Source organism: Telopea speciosissima, chromosome 3, assembly GCF_018873765.1.
Source record: "Telopea speciosissima isolate NSW1024214 ecotype Mountain lineage chromosome 3, Tspe_v1, whole genome shotgun sequence".
In the NCBI taxonomy this organism is placed as follows: domain Eukaryota; kingdom Viridiplantae; phylum Streptophyta; class Magnoliopsida; order Proteales; family Proteaceae; genus Telopea; species Telopea speciosissima.
The window spans coordinates 1,121,046-1,145,159 of NC_057918.1; the positions used below are offsets into that span (position 1 = coordinate 1,121,046).

The 24,114-nt window shown below is 40.6% G+C and overlaps 1 protein-coding gene across 1 annotated transcript; it reads right to left on the reverse strand.

Moving 5' to 3' along the window:
• Positions 1–1,103: 1,103 nt before the first annotated feature.
• On the reverse strand, positions 1,104–23,836 carry LOC122653839. Its single transcript, XM_043847788.1, has 4 exons — positions 23,340–23,836; positions 19,435–19,551; positions 18,753–19,318; positions 1,104–1,524 (listed from the first exon to the last, which is right to left on the reverse strand). Exons 1-4 carry the CDS (start codon positions 23,826–23,828, stop codon positions 1,104–1,106), a joined length of 1,593 nt encoding a protein of 530 aa, XP_043703723.1. The 5' UTR covers positions 23,829–23,836.
• Between the last annotated feature and the right edge of the window lie 278 nt (positions 23,837–24,114).

The following is a 24,114-nucleotide window of genomic DNA, read 5'->3' on the forward strand; positions in this document are numbered from 1 at the left end:
AAATCCATTTTTTGGAATCCAATGGAACCGGCTCACAACCCGGTACACTTGAGACTGGGAGAAACTTTTTGAAATCTCAGAAAGGTGAGGACTCAGGACGCCAAGGCATGCAAGTTAAAGATCCCATATAAAGTATATTTCAATCTCAGAATCAATGTTCGCAACCCCCAGAGGTCGTTACCAACTTCTGACCATGAAAAGAGATTCCTCAGGTGCAACACAAGTAGCCAAGGGGCTATCAGTAATGGAACAATAAATTGATCAATTACCTCTTATTCGCTGTTGATCTTCTGTCTGCGGGCATAACAATAGGCCTTCATCCACCAGACCATTATGGTTCCTGGCGACCCTCAAAAGCCATATTAAGCAACATCAATCATCCATGAAGAAAATGTGCATGAGCCCTTCAGAACAAAATGATTAAGGTTGTGTTTTGTATGCATACTCGGTGTAGATACTCTAAGAATGCATACCAAACACAGGCCAAAATATATAAAAAGCAAAAAGCTTTCCATAGTTAAAACTAGGAATAAAGGAAAATTTGAAAAGCTGCAACGTCAGCTTCTCTTTCCTTTGATCTCGTCATGGTTTGACCTTTACAAAGATGAAAACTTCATTCTCTTGAGTCTCGTTAGCAAAACTCATTCCAAACCCAGACAGAAACCAACATGTTGCGCCAATTATCCATCAGTCCATTTTTACTGCATTTGGAACATATAGGATCAATCAACATGCACCTATGTATAATTTTTTTTAAGGAAAAAAATCATGAACCCATGGAGGCAATACGCACTGGCAGTATCTATCCAAAATATCATACCCACTTCAACTGAACCGAAATGTTGATCTCAAATCACCTCTCTCGGAAGTAGCATTTTATATGTCAAACAAGAGAAGAATAGACGAAGGCAGCGACAAATTCAAGTTTCCCTAAAAGCTTTCACAGAAGTCTTTTGAGTTTCAGAGAGTAACTTCAAGCAAACTGGAGAAGATTTAAAAACACATAAGTATGCTAGGCTGACATTACAAGAGGTAAATTAAGGCACCAATGAGATGAGTCCATGCCTCCCAATTGAGTCATGTATGCCTACTTCCCAACTGAGTCAACGGTACGCAGGTGCAGCTCCTGCAAATGAATAAAGAGAAGAGACAGGCAGGTTTGTCCCCCCCAAGGCGGTCATTTCTGCAACAGACCTCTGCAGTGGTTCAGCATACCCACGGTTTGGCAGAGGTTCAGCATACCCACGGTTTGGGTCCTCATATGCGACTGTTGACCAATAACCAGCCGTCTGCGATGAAGGCAATTCCATAGGGGCCCGTGATGGGGCAGGAACTATGCCTGGGACATGTGATGCTACCGGACCATGCGGCGCCGCCACTGTTGACTGCTGGTTGTAGTAGTAATCAACAGCATTATCAAAGTGTGATGCAATGTCCCTTCCCCTCCGCAGGAGAGACCTGTTATAGTCACTCTCCAAGCCAAGGAGTCGATCATGCGGAACCAACTCTGGTGCACCCCTGTACCTGTTACAGTAGCACCATAAGGTCCATGGATAGGTTTCAACAACAAAACATCAAAACCACGCAGAACTGCATCACTTCCTCAGAGGGTGTAAGCACCAAAAAGAAAGCTACAACATTAACTGCTCTCACAGGTTCTAACACCAGGGTTCTCTACTGCAAGGTTCTAAACATAAGCCAAATAAGTGCATCATTGAACTGCCACATCATCATGCCGCTTAAATTCCAGAAGACAACCAAGAAGAGTACAAACATAGATACACATACACATCCCACCTTTCAACTTGGCTGAACACCATATCCCCACTACCTCTTCTTCCATTGCAGTACTTGGGATCATAACTTCTATTAACTCATAAGTCTACTCTTTTATTGTCACCAAATCAACCTTAGGTCATTTAAGGCATTACCCCCATATCATTTCTCATCATAGTTGTCAAGGCGCCGCCTTGGTGACAAAACCTTTTTTTTTTGGGACCTAGGTGTTCCACCACCTTATTGTATTTGTCGCCTAGTTTTTTTTATTTTTTTATTATTATATTACATTAAATGCATTTTCTAATATTTTGACTGGGCTTGTGTAGAATGTTTATACAGTGTGATGCATGGGATCATGCCTGTGTACTAAAAAAAAAAAAAGGAAGGATAAGAGAAATTGTGGGATTAAGGAACCGAAGCCTGTACCCTTTTCTACTACTTTTGGCGGTGCCTCTCCAATTGCCTAGGCCAACAGGTAAGTCATCTTCTTCTGTTTTTTTTTCCTTCTCTTTCTTCTCCATCTACCTCCTCCTCCTCTGTTTTATTTACTTTTCCTCGCTAGAGGGAGGCACTGAGATACGATTGCAGTAAAATCAACTGTGAACTCCGTGTACTCTGATAGAATCATGGTCCCTCTAGTCACGAAGCTGTAAAAACCGACACCTAAGCCTCACTCAATCTCTCTGTCTCTCGTTTCCTTTTTGAGAGTTTACACCACAACCCATGGAATCGAAGAAGAGAGCAAACAAGGGAAACTCACCCTTCACAGATTCAATCTGTTAGGTACATCAACAACAATAAACATCGTCTCTATGGCCTCCGCTTTCTCCCTTGGTCAGTTAGTCGTATTACCCAAAGTTTATGGCTTTAATACAATTGTCAAGTTAAAAATTAAAACAGGGGATAAATTGGGAAAAGGCTGAGTTGTTGTTGTATAAAAAAAGGGATCAGAAAAAGAAAATAGAGTACAGCTGGTGGGTGACATTTATCCAATTGTGCCCACGTGTCCTTTCCCAACCAGCAGTCTCAAGAATGCCTCCATGTGTTGTGTAACTCCTCATCTCCTCTGCTCCCGTACCCTTATGATTCGTGTGTGTTTTAACAAGAAAATTATATATATTTTGGATGGATTTGTTTGTCCATACGTTACTGAACCCCCAAAGGGGACTTTAGGGTGTACAGTTGTGTACATGAACCCTGCCACAAGGTTTTGGCTTTCGAAGTGTGAAAGAAACAATATCCATGTTCTAAAATTATTAATATATGTGCCTAAGCGGCACCTTGTTGCCTAAGCACTTGGCAAGCCTCTAGCACCGTGAATTGCCTTGACAACTATGCTTCTTATTGATGTATTTGGTCATCACATCACATGGCAGAGCCATCTTGGAAAACTTTTTCTTGTCTTACAACTTATTGGTGCTACATTCACTCATTATCATTCATTTCAGATCCTAACCTTCTGACTACATCCTCATCTGATTTAAATTTAATTTATAAACATAAGAAACATAAACTCCTTAGATATACCATCTAAATGAGCTTGTCTCAAGAGGTCCATAGACAAGCATCCCCGGGATGCTTTATCGACCATGAGCCAGCTTAGTTGGTGCTACAATTTTTGGACAAGTTGTCCATATTGCCTTTCACTCAAACCCAGAAGAATACTACACAATATGGTACCATGAATAGGTTAGTTTTGGACAGCTGATGATACAAAGAGCCCCATTCGATATATAGTGAGCAATCTGATTATGGCTGTGAAATCTGACAGATGGACAATCCTCACGGCCCCCCAATTTATCCAACAGTTAGAACTATCACATCAGCCCTCGATTGTTTGACGACAGAAAATACAGGGGTATAAAAAACCACTGTAGTTTGGGTCATATGGTTGATATGGTTTACAAAATTTGACAAAGTATAACACAAAGGATTGCTCCATCTATCCAAGGTTAGATTGGCCAAAATCAGCCCTAGAAATGGCAGAAATTAACTACTTATGAAAAGATTTCCACTAGATGTGTGAATCTAGAAAAACTTTTATCAAAAAGTAATTCTGATCTTTTAACGGAATACATTGATCACAGAAGATTCCAAGTGAACGACTCCATTTCAGCCAGCAGGATCTATAGTTCAATGGAAAAATTCATTGATCTCTTCCAACTTACTAACAATTGAACAGAGATAAAAAGAATGTGGGAAAGGTTTTCCTGGATGGGCTAAATATCTATTACATGACAGGGCTTGTAAGGCCAAAATTTTATAGCCAGGTAGATTTCAAGGTTCCCTGAGCACATATCAAGTTTCAGCCCAACAGAGCCAGCAGGTGGCAAAATAAAAACTTCAAAATCCAGATGAAAAAATGAAACTTCAGAAAATAACCGAAAAGATGGACAGTTGAACATACAACAAAAAATGCCTATACCATTGGAGAGTACATGCTAGACTTTGAATCAAATTTGACACAAGAACAATCAACATTATTTTTCACTTTGAGTAACAGTGTCCCGGAAGGTTGCACTACTAATCAAGACACCACAGGTCGTAGATATATACGAAAAAAATTAGGGTGCCTGAAGTAAAAGAAGCTCTAAGAACTAAGAAGGATGAACATAGGCAAGGCACCTGGTCTAGATGGTCCCAATAGAAGTGTGGAAGAGCTTCAGATTATATGGTATATCTTGCTTAATTAAGTTGTTTAATAAGATTATGATCACAAGAAAATGAGTGATGAATGCAAGAGAAGCATTGTGGTGCCAATTTATAGAAATAAAGGTGACATTTAAAGCTGCAATAACTATAGAGGCATAAAACTAATGAGTCATACTATGAAGGTATGGGAGGGAGTTATTGAAACTCGCCTGAGACAAGAAACTACTATTATGAAAAACCAATTTGATTTTATACCAAGAAGATCCACCACAGAAGCAATTTACTTTCTTAGGTAATACATGGAAAGATTTAGAGATTGCAAGAATGATCTCCATATGTTCTTTATAGTCCTAGAAAAAGCTTATTATAGTCCCTAGAGGGTTAATTTGGCATGTATAAGAGAAGAGATGTTACATCAAGGATTGACTCGAGTAAGAACGGTGGGTGCTCAAGGTAGTGAATTCTCGATTATAATTGGGTTACATCAAGGACCAACTTTAAGTCCTTATTTTTTTGCACTCATCATAGATGATCTAACCAGAGACATTCAAGAATAGGTTACGCTGCGCTATTGCATCCTGTTGGTTGCGGGTTCAAAACTTGGAAACAGCCTTTTCTGCAAAGCAAAGGGTAAGGCTGTGTACATTTGCCCCTCTCAAACCCTACACTAGAGGGAGCCTCCTGCACTGAGACATTCAAGATCAGGTTCTATACATGATATTTGCTGATGATATTGTTTTAGTGGATGAGACAGCAGGGATTAACGCGAAGTTGGAGCTATGGAGATCAACTTTGGAATCAAAAAATTTTAAGACAAGTAGCACGAAGACGGAGTATATGGTGTGTAACTTTAGTTACACAAGGACGGCAAAAATGAGGTGGTGAAAATTGATGAAATAGAGGATGATGTTCCACAGAGAATTAAATAAGAAGTATGAAGTGGAGAGGTGCATCCATAGTTAGCAAAAACGCATTTAAAACAACGTTACCGTTTTAAACACATTTTGCCGCTTGTTTACCAATTATACGGGGAAAAAAGCAAACAAGAAGCATTCCCGTTTTAAATGCGTTTAAAACATTTTCCCTTTTTTTTTTTTTGGTGTTTTTTAAGACCTTAGACTGGTTGAAAGATGAAGCGAAGGGTAGTCGCCAGGCCCCTAGGGAGACTAGATGGTGCAACGATGAGGTCCAAGCAGCCATTAAGACCAAGAAAGATTGCTTTAAGATATGGCAAAGGACTAAAGAAATAGAGGATAAAAAAGGAATTATGATACCAGAAACGAAGCTAGGAAGATTGTGGGGATTGCTAGGGTGAAGAAATATGAGGATCTCTACATCAACCTAAACACAAAAGAAAGTGAAAAAGGCATATATTTGACATAGCTAAGACGACGAAAAAGAAGAGTAGAGATTTCGATCAGGTGAGGTATATAAAGGGTGATGATGGAAGAGTGTCTGTAGGGGATGAGGAAATTGTGAAGAGATTGGATGAGTATATCCACGACCTACTATATGGAGATAGGTCGAATAGAAATGAGCTGGACGAGTATTCCATTCAACATGATACCACACATCATAGATATATAAGAAAGGTTATTGTGGCAAAGTTAAAGAAGCCTTAAGAAAGATGAAAGCAGGTAAGACAACAAGCCCAGATGAGATCCCAATAGAAGTGTGGAAAACCCTAGGAGGTTGTGTGGTTTATTGGCTAATGAAGTTGTTTAACAAGATTATGAACACAAGGAATATGCCAGATGAATGGAGGACAGGCATTGTAGTCCCGATTTACAAAAATAAAGGTGATATCCAAAGCTGCAATAACTATAGAAACATAAAGCTAATGAGTCACACTATGAAACTTTGGGAGAAGGTTATTGAAGCCCGTTTGAAAAGAGAGACTCATACCTCGGTGAACCAATTTGGCATTATGCCAGGTAGATCCACGATAGTTGCTATCTACTTATTGAGGAGGCTCATGGAAAAATATAGAGATAGCAAGAAGGATCTCCATATGGTCTTTATTGACTTGGAAAAAGCCTATGACCGAGTCCCTAGTCATTTAATCCGGCATATTCTAGTGAAGAGAGGAGTGTCGAGTAAATATGTGGATGTAATCAAAGATACGTACGAGGGCGTGGCGCCTACTGTAAGATTTGTGGGAGGTCAGGCAATGAATTACTGATTTTTCAATTGCGATTGGGTTACATTAAGGATCAGCCTTAAGCCCTTACCTACTTGCGCTTATCATGGACGACCTAACCAAGAGCATTCAAGACAAGGTCCCGTAGTGTATGCTCTTCGCCGATGATATCGTTTTGGTGAATGAGACAAAAGAAGGGATTATCGCTAAGTTAGAGCTTTGGAATTCAACCTTGGAAACAAGAGGCTTTAAAATTAGTAGAATGAAGACGGAGTATATGATGTGTGTAATTTTAGTCACACTATGATGGATGCTGACATTGTGCACATTGAGGAAAAAAGAGATATCGCGAAGTGACTATTTTAGATATCTAGGGTAATTCATAAATAAAGAAGGTGACATAGAGGATGATGTTTCACAGAGAATTAAAGTGGGATGGATGAAGTGGAGAGGTGCGTCCGGAGTACTATGTGACCGATGTATTCCTTTAAAGCTCAAAGAAAAGTTCTATAGGATTGTTGTACGACCGGCAATGATGTATGGGGTAGAATGTTGAGCAGTTAAGAAGTGTCATATTGAGAAGTTATGTATAGCAGAGATAATGATGTTAAGATGGATGTGCAAAAAAACTAGGAAGGATAAAGTTCGGAATGATCGTATTAGAGCTGAGCTGGGAGTTGCACCGATCAATGAAAAGCTCTGAGAGAGTCGTTTAAGATTGTATGGTCAAGTTCAACGGAGGCCTAAGGACACCCCAGTAAGGAGGAGTGATATCATTCCGATTGAAGGAGCTAAAAGAGCTAGGGGCAGGCCTAAAATGACCACAAGAGAAGTTGTGAGGAAAGACATGCATTGCCTAAGTCTGGTACCAAGTATGACCTTGAAGAGAGACTGGTGGAGGGAAAAGATCCATGTTGCAGACCCCATTCAACTGAGATTCTCCTCACTTGCTGGGTTGCGTCTCCTTTCATCTTTCAACTTTCCTTTTACAGTTATTTTCCATCCTTCATTTAGCATTTTACTTTTTTCTTTCGCATCTCATTCTCCATCCCTCTTTCCCATCTCTTCATCCCCCCTTTTTTGTTTAGACCTTAATTTTCCCTATTGTGTTTTGTTGGATCCATGTAGCGACCCCCCATTAAGTTGGGATAAGGCTGAGTTTTTTGTTGTTGTAGGCTAGTTGAACAATGGTTTACTTAACTACCATATCTCTCTTTACCGAACTCCGACAAACTCATTCTTTCGCCAACGTAAAGTTGACTCAAAGGGCTAAACTTCTCGTGCTATCACCTTTAACCCATGTTCAATCTTAGTTGTTAAGGCGTCGCCTAGGCGTCCAGGCGCCTTGTCCGACTTGGGCGCCTAGGCCGGCGCCTTGGCCGCCTTGTTAGTGTCGCCACGTTTTTGGACCCTCTCCAGTGCCTTAGGTCGCCTAGACGCAAGGTTCGAGAACTCGCGAGTTCTCGCCCAGTTTCTCGGTTTTGGGCAAAACCGAGTCGAGTTCCTAGTCAGTACTCAAAAGTGCACTTTCTCGACCGAAGGTGAAAATCAAGTTTTTTTTAGTACAAAAAAAACAATATCTCGCCGAGATCTCGGTTGGGCCCAAAGATGCTATTTACTTGTATTCAGCCCAATTTTCACCCAAAAACCCATTTCCAACATAAGAGAGAGCAGGAACAGAAGTTCTTAGGCTCTAAACCAAGGGGAAAAACACCTCTCCTTCAAATTTCTTCTTCTTTCTTTCGATTGTTGGATGGAATGCACTGTTTGGAGTTAGATTGAAGTGCCAAAGTGAAGATTCAAGTGCCAATTTGGAGCATCATCACCTATTTGCAAGATTTCAAAGGTGTTTTCTATTTCTTCCCCAAATCTATTTTTTCCAAAAAAAAATTTTGTAATCCTTGTTAGATTCATGTGGTTTTAATATATGTTGAACATCTTTGCCCGATCTATCACTTCATGGAGTCGGATTTTTTTTTTCAGTTAATAAATTATTTATTATAATTTCTGGAAAAATAAATGATTTATTTGAAAAAAGAAAATGAAAAAAACAAGATGAATAGTGATTGTTTGAAAATGATTTTGATATATGTTAAACTACTTGGGATGCTCTACAGCCCCATGGATTAATTTTTTATTTTCACCCATTAAAAAAATTATTTTATTTTTCAGATTTAATAAATATATTATAAAAATTAAAAAAATATATATAATATTAAGGAAAAATACTTATTGCTTATGGAAAATTATGTACAACATATGTACATAATATTCAACTTCAAATGGTGTCAAATTCATCATTACATTATATTTTTCTTATACTTTAAGGTATAAATAGTTTTAAAAAAAATTCAAAATATTATTTTTAATTAACAAATAAATACTAGGGTTAGGGGATAAATAAGAGATAGTTATTTCATAGTTCTAGTAGCTTGGCATTACGTTTAAGAGTTATGAATAACATACTTTAAGTCTTGAATACCTTACTTTAAGTGATCCATGGTTATTAATACATGCTTTTTTATGTAACAGTGTCAAACATAAGACATTTTGTATACAATGTCTGATATAGCATGGCAACATGGAGTTCTCATGTCCGCAGACAAAAAGAAGTCCAAATGCAATTATTGTGGGAAGTTGCTATCTGGAGGAGCCACCAGGTTAAAGCAACACTTGTCTGGTACAGGCAAGGATGTTTCATCATGCCCAAATGTTCCTATCCAAGTGAAAGTGGCAATGACACAACATTTGAAAGGAGGAAGATTAAAAAAATCTGAGAGGGAAAGAATGCAACAAGAGTTTAATGAGACAATACTAGAGAGGGCTGGTGCAGAGGTTTGTGGCGAAGATGATACTGACATTGGGCCTCCACCTGGTGAGTTTCAATCAAAGGCTGAATGGAGAATTTACCAGCAGACTTTGGCTGAGAGTAGACAAAGTTTTCATTTTGATAATATAAGAGCATATGAGCAAGCAAGAGGAGCTGGTGGATCTAGCTCAACTGCACCAGTGCAAGAAGATGAGAGGAGGAGAAGCACTGGGACAAGAAATATACCACGACCCCAAACCCGACCACGAGTACAAGGTCCAGAACCCATTTTTGAGCAGGATCCCACCACTTTTAGGCAACAAGATGCCTACCAGCCAACCATCCCACAAGTATTTGGTGGTAAACAAGAGAAAGCACGAAAAGCCTTCAGCAAATTCATGCTTTACCATGGCATTCCAGCCAATGTAGCACAAGGAACATACTATAATGCATTCCTTGATCTTTGCAGGAGGGGCCAGTGCGAGGATGGAAGGACCTTCCACCATTTGAATTATACAATGTATATTTACCTCAGGAGGTAGAGGAGCTAAAAGAATACATTGATGGTTTGAAGCCAATGTGGGAGACATATGGGGTTACTCTTATGGCTGATGGTTGGACTGGACCTACTAGGCTGTCCATCATAAATTTCATGGTGAGTTGCAATGGAAAGACTATATTCTTGAAGTCTATCGATGCATCAAAGCATATAAAGGATGCATCATACTTGTATAAGGAGTTGAAGCAAGTGGTGGAGGAGGTAGGACCAAGGAACGTTATCCAAATTGTGACGGATAACGGTTCCAACTATAAAAAGGCTGGAGAGAAGTTGATGAATAAGAAGAGTAAGAGGATCCGGCTCTTTTGGACCCCATGTGCAGCCCATTCTATTGATTTAATGCTTTGAAGGACATGGGGAAAAAGACTTTGGTGGCGGGTGTGGTAAATAGGGCAAGACAAGTGACAACTTTTGTGTACAACCATTCTTATGCTTTAGCCTTGATGAGGGAGAAATGCAATGGAGATTTAGTGAGGCCTGGTGTCACTCGATTTGCCACCAATTACATTGCATTGAAGAGCTTTCAGAGTAAGGCGATAGGTCTAAGGTGTATGTTTGCAAGTCATGAATGGTTTGGTTGGCAAGGTTCTAAGTCAGAAGAAGCAAAGGTAGCACAACAGACCATTGCAAATGATGGATTTTGGAAGGACTTGGGGAAAGTGGTTGGCATATTAGAGCGTGGTGGCGATCGAGGATGTTTGATACGAGAGAAGAAGCCTACTTTAGGCCACATTTATCTTGCCATCCAAAAATGAAGGAAATGGTTAGAGTGCTATACCTCGAAGTGCAAAGTCCTACACTAACATCATTGATGAGCGGTGGGAGAAGCACTTGAGTCATCCATTGCATAAGGCTGGTGAGTTCAACATACTTTATACTTTAAATGTTATAACTTTTTTACATTTACATATTCAAAACCCTAAAGGCATTAAAGCGATTAAGTCACTAACAAATCATATTTGTGGTGTTTACTTTACCAGCATACTATTTGAATCCAAAGTATCACTACTCCCATGATCTTGGGCTAGACATTGAATTGTTAGAGGCAGTTCAAGCTGTTACTCAGAAGTTGGAGCCCCATCCAAAGACACAAGCTGCTTGCAACGATGAGGTGAGAGTATGGGACTTTGGCACTTTGGTTTTATGAATGTAATTACTAAATAAGAAATACTAATGCCTCATATTGAAAATAGATCAAATACTTCAGAGAGGCCTCAGCAAGTTTCGGTCGACTAGCTACAGTGGAGGGTAGACAAAAGTCAGACCCTGGTAGGTGGCATGATATTACATTTATGAATTATAATTTTATCTCTTTAGAATGTACATATTCTTACTATTCTATATTTGTAATGCACGTGGTGGGTGCTTTATGGTACAAGTTCACCCAACTGAGGAAGGTAGCGGTGAGAGTGCTCTCACAAACTCGTTCATCCTCCGGATGTGGCGCAATCGGAGTACATTCTCATTGATACATTCAAAGAGGCGGAATAGGTTGGGTAGCGAACATTGGAGCAGCTTGTGTATGTGCCTACAATATGAGATTAAGGATGAGGCACATACGTGAAGGAATTGAGGCCAATGATAAAGAACCCATTGAACTGTCCAACATTTTTCAAGAGGACTCTGATGACGATGAGGATCCCCTATTCCAGTGGGTGAGGGATCGTGGTACACCTGATATGGATCAATCTGGGGGTAGGCCCGACCCCACCATTACGTCTGTAACCGGCACTGATGTTGATGAATAAATGTCGACGCAAGAGGGGCGTGCACATGCAGAATCACCGAAACCTTTTGAGCCTGATGTAGGAAGTCATGCTGATGATGATGATGGTGGTGGTGATGACACTGGTGATGCTAGTGATGGTGATGGTGATGGTGATGGTGATGGTGATGGTGATGGTGATGGTGGTGAAGCTGCTGCTGCTAGTGGCATGCGGAGTGGCGGTTATTATGATGATCATCATGAGGGGTTGCGCGAGCAGTACGAGCAAGAAGTTGGAACGCAGGAGGACCCTGTGCGTTTCACCGGTGAGTCTCAGTTTACGCATGCCACTCAAGATCAAGACCATGGTGGCTACCCTAAAACATACAATAGAAAGAAGGGTCGCAAACACTCACATCAGTCATATGCTCAGGAGGAGGACAACAGCGGTATGAACACCATGCTTACAAGTTTCGGAAGCATGAGTATAGATACTACTAGTGAGCATCAGTCATGGCAATCATCTCAGCATCATCATGGCTATGACTATGGCCAGCGAGCACCGGTTCGATTATAGTGCCTATGGTCAGTATGGCGATCGCGGTGAGTATGACATCAAAGCTCTAGGTCGAGTGTTGGGTATACATTCCTAGTCCCAAACCAGTCATACATGCCTCAAACTCAATATGACAAGGAGTGGATCTTACACCTCATACCATGACCTCCCATGTACCCTAAGATAGGGAGATTGGTATATGTTGATCGGAAGACTTATATGGAAGCTGTGTCACACTATTTGCAACACTATAGCAATTCCATGACATGGGAATTATATGTGGATCGATATAGGGATGAATTTCTTGTTCAATCTCATTTTATGTAACAAATTAAGTGAATATTGATGTAATGTACATTTTATTTGAATGTTTTGATTGATGTGTGCTAATTAGAATGTTTTGTTGCTAATTTGCTATGTTTTACTAAATTATATATAGATTATGTTGTTTTAGTACGACTCGTCGCCTACCAACCTATGGTCCAAAGTAAAACTCATATTTGGACTTGTTTTTTGGCAAATCTGGGCATGCCATTGTGTTTAAATGGCCTGAAATAGGCTGGATACCAAGTTTCAGACCCAAAATATGTGTACAACCCACCGAGTTGGGGGTCCGAGTCCAAAAAAAAAAAAATGCATCAACTCGCCGAGATCTCGGCTAGACTCGGTTTCTGGCCTAGCCGAGATGCCACCGAGACCCGAGTTCTCGAACCTTGCCTAGACGCCATGACAACTATGTGTTTAATGCACGCGGACCACGAAATTGAGCTACAAATTGATGCATCTGGTGAAAAGGGTTTCTAAAGCAATGACTCCCATCTCCAACTGAACATGCATCACTACAGGATTGTGTTGGCCGTGTTAACAATAATGAATAACCCCATAGCCAAGCCACATTGTTCAACAAGACTTCGAACATGTTTTTTTAATGGTGTATGAATTTGGAATTGTATTTTGGATGATGTCTTGGAACTTATAATGGTTTTGGAATATATATATATATAGCCAAGCCACCAATATGCATTAAATGTTGGATGTTATAGTTTTTTTGGAACATTAGATGCAGTATTCAGGTAATAACTCCTCAATTTATACTAGTATACTATCATTTTTTTGGTCTTTTTTTTTAAATCTACATGCTTAAACCTGGACCGTCTGTTTCCCTTTTTTTGGCTTTCTCTTTTTTTTTTTCTAACTATTTTTTAACCGTACTGTTTGGAGTTTTACATCGATTAAAATCCGTACCATCCCGTTTCCTTTTTTTTTTTTTTTTTCGAATCCGGAGTGATGTGTGATTGACGTACTCCTTTAAAACTTAAAGGAACATTTTACAGGACAGTCAGATGGTATCTTTGGTCCTTATCCAAATTGGACAGATTCGAGTTCTTTTCAGACGAGGACAGTTGATACAGTAGCGTTGTCATGATTGGAATGGCACAACCTGTTATGGAAGTCTAAGCCGAGACAGAACCGGCCCAAAACAATTTTTTCATCTAAGAACAGTTAGTAGAGATATATTAGGGACAAATGGACAATATATGTACTCATTTATTTTATTTGGCCAGATTACATAGGATTTGGCTTCCTAATTGTTTTGTTTCCTAGATTGAATTAGTTTCCAAAGTAGAATAGGTTTGTACTATTTTGGCTAGGTTTTCTTTATATATGAATGTGATGTCGACGGAGGGAGGAAAGAATTGAATGGAAAGAGAGCTTAGTTGTCTTGCTGCGTGTGTGCTTGGAGTGATACAGACACGGCTGACAAGTGTTGCCCTTCCCTCCCTATTCTATTAATCATTCTACATCTCATGTATGACTCCCTCCTTTCATAGTTCTTCCATATTCCTTCTTTCTTCTCCCAAATTCCTCCTTCCTTCATGTTTCCTATTTCTTCTTGTATGCCCTTTGGTTTCTTTTATTCTTCCTACCTCTGTTCTGCCTAATGTTACCGTAACCAATCCTTATTGGTTGTCAATTTCCCTATTACCTATCCATCCCCATGCTTTTGGCTATAGATGGTTCCCCTCTTCCCTCAGTTGAAGACATTAAGATGGAGGCAGTTGACTACTTGACTACTTCATGCAGCTCTTCCGCCCTGCTACCATGGCCCCCCTCAGATCCAATCCTAGAGAATCTGCTCAACAAATTCATTCCCAGCTCCCTCTTTGGTGCCCTCCAGGCTATCCCTTCTAAGGATGAGATTCTAGTTGTTGTCCACTCTCACAAGGCTAACAGAGCCCCCGGCCAAGATGGTTTTAGTATTGGATTCTTCTCCTCCACTTGGAGGCACTATCAAAGTCAATCAGCTTTCATAGCTAGTATAAGTATCTCAGATAACATCCTCCTTAGCAATGAGCTTGTCAAAGGCTTTGGCACAAAATCTCACTCCCTTGCTGCCTTATGAAGACCAACATCCACAACCTTTTGACTCTTTTACATGGGACTTCATTGTTAACGTCATGCTCAAGATGGCCTTTCCTGCTATCTTTGTCAATTGGATATATCACTGAATTTCCTCCCCGTAGTTCTCGATGCTTGTCACTGGTAGCCCTGATGGATTCTTCTCCTTCACTGTTGGAATTTGCCACGCTTGTCCCCTCTCCCCTTTCATCTTCGCCATAGCCCTTGAAGTCCAATCCAAAAGTACCCCATCTAGCACAGATCAGCAGCCCATTACTCCTTTGCTCAAGTACAAGGATCTCAAGATCACTCACCTTGCCTTTGATGATGATCTCATGATCTTCTCTAAAGCAAACACCCACTCAATCGAATATATGATGTCTTGTTTGTACCTTTTTGAAGAAATGTTGGGCCTTTGGATCAACCTCTTGAAGTCTGTCCAATTTTTTACAGGTGTCTTGGATGTTGATATGAGTCTCTTGCAAGAGAATTCTGGTTTTTCCTTAGGCCATCTCCCTGTCATGTATATGGGATTACCTTTGATCCTTACCAGGTTATCTGCACCCCACTGCACTCTTCTACTCTCGACCTCTTGAGCAAGATGCTCCAACTTTGGACGAGCAAGCTTCTTCTCCTATGTCAACCACCTTGAGTTAATCAGATCTGTCCTTCAATCCTCTTATATTTATCGGTCTGGTATCTCCGGGTTGCCCAAGTCCATCATTAAGGAGCTGGAGTCCCTCATGTGTGCCTTTCTTTGGAAAGATCTTGAAGCTTCGCCCTCTTGTTTATAGGGCTGCTACCTCCCTGATTGATGATTGTGCCTCTACTAGCCTTTGGCTAAAACATTAGCATCCTAGGGGTGTTCTTCTCCACTCAATAGGTGCCAGAGCCATTTATAGTATGGGTTTCAGCAAGCAGAAATTGGTTGTGGATATCTTTTGGTATGATGGTTGGGCTCCCCCTCCCTCTAACCCCCCCCCCCTTTGTTGTCTGTACTTCGGAGTGCTTTGCCTTAAATCTTTAGAAGGCCCATTGGTTTTGGAGATGTTGTTGCCTGATTCCTCCTTCGGGCCTCTTCAGTTCCTACTCGCCGTGGTACCCCTCCGAGCTCATGGCACTATGTCGCCTTGGTGCAAGTTAGTTTGCTTTAAGGGCCACATTCCCTGCCACAGCTTCACTGTTTGGTGGGCCTTCTCCAACTGCCTCCCAACGCAGTCATTCCTCATTCATCGGCAGAGTCCTGTCTCCACATCCTGTTGCAAAAGTTGGAACGCTCTTGAAGATGTAGACCATCTCTTCATCCCTTGTCTGTTCCCCTCTTTGGCACAGAAAGGGCTCCTGCTACCCAAGTGTTGGCCTAGGTGAAGGAGGATTCTGGCCTTTGCGAGGGAATGGATTCGGGTAAACATGACTTTTGGTGGCAAAACTATTTGTGACATGGTGGGAGAGCTTGCCTTTGGAGTTGCCATCTACCATATTCAAATGGAGCGCAATCTCAGAAAATTGACCCTAAACACTAGATTTTTCAAGCTGGTTTGGGAGTCTATAGCTTTTGGTGTTAGAAAAAAGACCTCATTGGTCTCCTCTTGGTGTGCCAACACCCCCAATGAACATGTTTATTGGTGTATCCTGAGGTCTCCCTCTCTCTTTACTCCAGCCCCCCTCCCCCCCCCCCCCTCTCTCAATCTGAGGTTTGGGCCTGGTTCTTCCTTGTTTTGCCATTTTTGTAATTTTCTTCATTATCCCCTGTTTCCTGGGGCTCCTTATATCTCTCTCTCCTTTTGGTAATGATTTTTTTATTCTCCAAAACAAAATATCTCAACAGCTCAGTAGTTTGCAGAACCTGCATAATTCAACCTACTAAAATACATATTAAAATCTACATAATCTGAAACTTTTTCATTAGTATAAAGTAGCAAATTTGTCCTACTTGAGACCCAATCAACCTCTTTCACTGGATCTTCCTTTAGACACCTAGCACTTCAACATCACATGTTCAGGCATCTCATAATCTATCAAAAAAGACAGCTCAATCTTCAACACACAAATTTTGCGTCATTCCATGAAGATCCACAAACTCTAAACAAATTTTACAAAAGGAATCTCTATATGGTCTTTATCGATCTAGAAAAGGCTTATGATAGAGTTCCTATAGAGCTCATTTGGCTTGTCCTAGGGAAGAGAAGAAGCTCAAGTAACTATGTGGATATAATTAAGAACATGTATGAGGGTGTGGTGACAAATGTCAGAACTACAGAGGGCCAAAGTAATGAATTCCCAATTACTATTGGATTACACCAAGGATCATCATGGATGATTTAACTAGGCACATCCAAGATGAGGTCCCTTGGTGTATGCTTTTCGTTGATGATATTGTTTTGATAGACTAGACAATGGAAGGGATTAACTCGAAGCTGGAGTTATGGAGATCATGTTTGGAATCAAGAGGTTTTAAGATAAACAAAACAAAGACAGAATACATGATGTGTAACCTCAGTCAAATGAGGAGAGGTGCTGAGGCGGTGAAACTCGAGGAGCGAGAGCTACCACAAAGTGAATGCTTGAGGGGGTCAACCATTAACAAAGAATGTAATATAAAGGATGATGTTTCCCACAGAATTAAAGTAGGATAGATGAAGTGGAGAGATTCATCAGGAGTTTTATGTGACAAATGCATGCCTACTAAGCTTAAGGGGAAATTCTACAGGACAGTAATAAGACCAGCGATGATTTACAGGGCGGACCGTTGGGCCGTTAAGAAGAGTAGTATAGATAAGATGAGTGTAGCGGCGATGAGGATGTTGAGGAGGATGTGCGGCAAGACCAAGGGAGATAGAGTAAGGAATGATTGTATTAGAACTGAATTGGGAGTTGCACCAATTCATGACAAACTCCGTGAGAGCCGCTTGAGGTGGTATGGTCATGTCCAACGGAGACCCATGGATGCACCAGTAAGGAAGAGTGACCAGATTCAGTTTGAAGGAGCTAAAAGAGATAGGGCCAGACCTAAAATGACTATTGGGGAAGTGGTAAGAAAGGATACGCATGTGGTAGGGCTCGATCCTAGTATGACCGCGGATAGATTTGTTTGGAGGACGAGGACCCGTGTAGCCGACCCCTTGTAGGGGGATGTTCCTGGGATGCTGCTTTGACTACTGCTTAGACTTTTTCCCCTAGTAATTTTATTTTATCTTTTTTAATTCCTTTTACTCCTTTTTACTTTCTACTTCTATTATTTCTATTACTGTCATGACCTCTTCAGATCCATGTAGCCGACCCCATTTAGTTGGGATAAGGTTATGGTCGTTGTTGTATATATCCAAGGCAACATCAGCTGAGTGGTAAAAATTGAGTTTCATCTCCAAGTAAAGCTAAGGTGTATTTCCTCAACAGGCCACAACGGTAAGTATACACCCATTCTTTTGGATCAAAATCTACTCAACAATCTTGGCAAGGACCACTTATCCACAATGCTTTATTGTAACACATAGATACAAGCAAGATCCTCCCACTTGGAACTCCCTCCATTGGATCTCCTCCCCCCCCCGGCGCCAACAGTCGGATTAGATAAGCTTATAGGTGGGCAGTGGGCCTAAGAACTTTTCGATCCAGAGGTAAGGTGAGAGCCCTCATGGTGTAAGCATCCCTATGAGAGAGCGACTACCTATACAACACCTATGGAGCATGACCATAAAAGAGATAGGACACAACAGACTCAGCAAGAGAGGCACGCTGTCAGTAGATTAAGGAAAACATAAGGAATAGAGAAAAGGGCTAAGTCCAGGCTTATGAGTTCAACAGACAGAACGCTGTCTTTGATTAGGATTGTGTAAGCCCTCAATCTAGTTGACAGTGGTGTACAGAAGTCAGACAAAGATGAAGATAACATAACTGGGATAGAGTAAAATGATTACTACAGAGCATCTTTCTCATTCCAAAACTATGAGGAAACATATTTACTGTTTCCTTTTGCACTCAAAAGCAATGCTACTAGAATAGTATATCTAAGAGAAACTTTGAGGCTTGACAACAATTTAAGCACAAATTTTAGATATCATGAAATTTTTAATAGTATCTAAGCTTCCAGCACCTGCTTCTTTTTTTTTTTGGTGGGGGGACAAATGGGGGAAAGAAGGTCAAAAAGATTACCTGCTGTATGGATCCTGTGCATGTAGGGCCAGGTTCTCGGGAACATATGGCAAATGCACCTCTGCAGAATAATACGGGTCATTATAAGGTGGTAGGCCAACTGCTGATCCGTAACGATCATTTAGTGGAGGTGGGCCTACAGGGGGGACATGTCGAGATTCTAGGGCTGGTGGTGCATCTCTTAGGTGACCTCCAGCAAAATATGGGTCTTCTGGAGGAGCCGCCCTTGCCTGTGGAGCCATAGGTTGGACATATTGAGACTTCAGGACTGGTGGATGATGTCTAAGGCGAGCAACAGCGCTATATGGGTCTTCTGGAGGAGCTGTTCTCGCCTGTGGAGCTATAGGCAGGGCATATTGAGACTCATGGGCTGGTGGGGCATGACTATGGTAAGCCCCAGCTGTATATGGATCTTCTGGAGGAGCCATCCTCATAGGGCGTCGGAATCGATCTTCAATTACTGAAGGTGGAAGTCCCCATTGTGGGGCTACATTTGGCAGAGGGGGGGCAACAGGTGTTTGTGCTGATGCAGCAACAGGACGAAACAATGAAATCAGTTTCTTGACCTGCATTAGATAGAAAATGCTATTATATCAGAAACACCACAAATTATTATACTTGGGGGTAGCAAATTACTCGGCAATGAAATAACCAAATCAATCCATTGAAGAAAAAGTCCCACCTGTGTATCTGTCAGCTCTGGATTAAATTTTGTACCACCCTGGTAGTTTTCACGGATAGCATGTTTGAAAGCATTTTCAGGCAGAGGTAAGCAGTCCATGTGAATCCGGAATTTCACCTGCCAAAAATAAATAAATCACAAAAATATGCCTCCAAAAAAAATTGGTACCCCCCTCCCCTGATGCAGAATCAAATCCACTCACAAGTAAGCTTGTGAGAAGAAGACCAGACCAGAATAATGGCCTGCAGTTCACCTTAGTACGTTTGAACCAGTTCCCTAGTCAGTTTTGATCTGCGATTTAATTTACTGGTTCTTCCAAAAACCAGATCGTGGGATCTGTTTGAGTTGTATTTTCTTTTATAGTTTTATTTTATTGTTTCTCGAGAGCTGGAATGCTTGCTATAAATTCTATCCGGAAGTTTCTACTTTCTTAAAGCTTTTAAAGAGTCTCTATATTGAAGAAACCATGTTGTAAGGGACTCTTAGGCCATGCATGGAGGTTTCCTATTCAGTATGTTTCCATGAAACTGTAAATAAAGAGAAGGGATCCATAACCTCCCCACGATTTGACATTCAATGCTGCCTTGTGCTTGCTCAAGTTCTGTGAGATTCATACTCTTTTCCTACTGGGGGATGCAGTGGTGGGCCTAGTGAGATTCCAGGACTGTAGCTAGGTGGGATTCCTGCTCAGCAGTTCAGCAGAGATTCCTAAACACATCGTTCTTCTTCTTCTACCAGACGATTAAGGCCAGCTTCTGTTTTCTGTTCTCGGTGGCTGGTAAGTTCTATTTGTATCTGGTTTTGTCTGTTTGCTGAACTACGGTTTTGTTGAGTCTTACTCTACTGGTTCTTTATTTAATGCTTGATTGATATTCTGTTTCTCTTTCAGTCTCTGAGATGTGTTTACAACTAGGATATCATTGTCTACTGTTCTGTTGATCTGAAGCTTCAGGAACAATCTGTTTCAGTTCATCCTGCCATTTGATTTGTGAAGTTGTCTGGTGTTCCATTGCTCTTGTTTTCAGTTTCCTGGAACCATTTCTTTACCTGCGGTTGCTGGATAATTGCTAGTTATTTGTTTCATCAGTTATCTCTTTGCTTTTCCTCTTCAGTTTCTAATTTCATCAGCTTTCTGTCCAGCTTTAGTTTCTAATTCTGATCCCTATTTCCCACCAGTTTTTACTTCTGAACCTGACTTTCTAGTTACTGGGTTCTGGTGCTATTTTCTGTTGGTTTTTAAACTGGAGTTTCTATTTTGGTAACCTAGAGGGCGGACCTTGGTGCAACAGTAACGTTGCTCCATTGCAACCTAATGCCAGTGGTTACAGGTTCGAGTCAGGAAACAGCCTCTCCGTGAAGCAGGGGTAAGGCTGTGTACATTATGACCCTCCCCAGACCCCACAGTGGCGGGAGCCTTGTGCACTGGGTACGCCCTTTTTTCTATTTAGGTAACCTGCTATTTTTGTGACTACCTGATATCTTAGCATCTGACTGTCAGATCTGGATCAGACTCTCTGGGATTGATCTCCATCTTTAACAGCCTATTGGACCAGGAAAGTGAGGCCATCTGATCTGTCTCTTCTGAGAGGTCAAAATCTCTAAATTCTGATTCTGTTCCTAGCCTGAGGTTCTGAGATTTCTCCATGGAATTCTAACCTAATCCTTTAGCTGACGTAGAATCCCATTAACGCCACTGTAAACCATATCAACAACCCAACATCTTTATAGCTAGAGTACACTTAACCAGTACTACTTCCATTTTGGAGGTAAACGTAGCACAATAATAATAAGCAAATGACTTTACGAATGCAATATAGTTAGGCTACTATATCCTTCAGTAAAGAAGTTACTACTACCAGACACTCGAGCAACAAATTGAACTCTATTTGTTTGGACCCGAGTAATCTAAACCAATAATAAATGATATTACAAACACCAGTGTTGTGTGATCGGCGTATTCGTTTAAAAATAAAGAAAGATTTTATAGGACTGTCATACGACCAGCTATAATGTATAGTGCGGAATGTGGGGCTGTTAAGAAGCATCATATAGACAAACTCAGTGCAGCAGAGATGAGGCTGATGAGATGGATAAGTGGCAAAACTAGAAAGGATAAAGTAAAGAATGATCATATTAAAGCTGATTTGGGAGCAGCTCCAATACATGATAAGCTATGAGAAAGTCGTTTTGGTGGCATAGCCATGTTCAACAGAGGCCTTTGGATGCTTTGGTATGGAGGAGTGATTTCATTCAGATTGAAAGAACTAAAAGAGCCAAGGGCAGACCTAAAATGACCTTAGGAGAACTGGTGAGGAAAGACATGCATAGCTTAGCCCTTGTAACAAGTATGACCTTGAATAGAACTGATTGGAGAGCAAGGACCCATGTAGTCGACCCCACTTAGTTGGGATAAGGCTGAGTTGTTGTAGTTGTTTGTTGAGAACATACGTGTCAATTATTTAGAGGCCAGGGACAGAAGCAAATTTTGAGAAAGAGACACTAGTTTTGCTGTTGCAAAAAAGAATCAGAGCATCCAAACAATGAGTTATCCAACTAATTTTAATTTTGAAAGCTGATATCTACTCCATTGGTGTTATTTTTGCCTCTACTATCAGTCTAAATCAAAATCGGGTCCAATAAAACCAGATTGAAGTCTCAATAGAAACTCTAATAGTTAAGGCACCTGACGCTTTCAAGGTTCTAATTCTTACAGAGTTTGATTATTGTCAAACCAGATCAGCATTACAGATGTCTGGCTAATCCCGACTAGAATCAACAAATTGCATCATGACTGAGAATTTCGCCAGCTCCAAAAAAAAGAGATATACTCTTCTATTCTTTCAGCTTCTTTCAGTTAGTCTAGGTTTATTGGCAAGTCTCTGTAATTAGAGTCAATACTGGTCTTTTGAAATTAGTTATAGTCTTACTTGGAATTCAAGGTCCCTAAATAGGAACGAAAAGAGAGCATGTATTCATCACTTCATGCTTTCAGCAATAAGAATAAATTTAATTCTTTTTTGGGTATTTTATCATCACCTCTCCTGGCCTTCAGAATTAAAACCTTTAACTTAGTTGCTTCAACTTTAAGTGCAAAGAGCCCTGAGTTTTTCCTTAAAACCATGACCACTAACAATCAATATGCAGCAGATTATTCATATTCAGAGGTTGTCTCTGCACTTCGAGACCTGCAGAAAGCTCAAAAAGAGCTGTCTTGAGTTGTTCCAGAGCTTGAAGGTAGACATTTCATCAGTTAACAGAAGCTTGGAAATTGAATTATCTTCAACCACTAGGTAATGCATCAACTGGCAAAGGGGCTCACATTGATACAATCCAGCTAATGACACAACATCTTCCCCACACTAATTCATTAACTTTCTTCTTCTTCCATTACACTCTCCACATCAAAAGAACAATAGGCTAGCTACGGCCAAATCTGAAGTCCACTCTTAACCTTATACTTCATGCCCGTCTTCACAAAAGTATGGCAATTTGGCAATCTGAAATGGTCACGTCCAACCAGCAAGGAGAGTTCCTATACTTCTAAGTTTTAACATAGCTCATTAACTCCAGAGTTTTACTAAAACTCAAAAGGCCGAGGAGCCAACTCGGGAGTCACACCTCTCTCTTAATGATTGGATGACATTCTGGTTCACTCTTTTATGGGGTAACCTTGGAAACTTTCTGAGATTCTTGATACTGTAAAGAGGAATTGCGAGTGTAGTTTTTTGTTGAGATGAAGTTTTGTAGAGGGTTTGAATGTGGTCCACATGCAAGTGTACAGCATCCTGGGAGTACAGGTTGCTTTTTGTTCATGATTAATACAATTTACTTTTAAATCTCTACTCTTCCCAATCCAACCCAAAAACCAAAAAAAAGGTTGTCAATAATAAGGGACGACCATATACCTGAGCAGGAAATTTCCCTCCAAAAGCAGCCTGCTCCAAGCTCAATTTTCCTCCACAAGTAGCCTTATATACACCATAGAGCAGTTTCAGATCAAAATCAAACAGAAAGAGTTTTGTGCCCTTCTTGATCTTCTCCACAATATCAATTTTCCCAGCTGGTAACCCAAATACACGGTATTGATAACACTCCGCTTTTGTTTTCCCATTGCACATGAAAATGAACCCAGGCATCGAATCACTATTATCCTTCTCTTTATTTTTCCCCCCAGCCCTACCACCATTAGTGTTTGGAGCAGGATCAACATTAGGTGCAGGATTAGAAGTAGTAGCATGATTAGGAGATGGAGCTGTGTTAGTCTTGAAAGCCTTCAGAGCAGCCTTCCTCTGCCTCTTCCTTCCCAATCTTCTCTCTCTCTTTTTCTGGGAACGTGGCTGTTCCATAGGTGGTGGGCCGTTGTTTTTGACTTTTTTTTCTCTTCTCTTTGCCATGGTCAATACTGAATTTAATAATAAAGAATTGTTTTAGTAAAAGAAGAGATAGAATCAGAACACAAAAGTACATACAAGCAAAATCAAACAAGATGGAAAATACATGACTCTAGCAATGCAAGTACACAACTATTTCATTCCAAACAAAGCAGGTTTTTTTTTTTTTTTGCAGCACAAACAAAATCCACATCAAATCTAACTTGGAGGCAAATATGTAACAATCTGATTGTTATAACTATTACTTTTCAAGATCAATTGAACAAACTGGCTATAAAGGATTTATTTT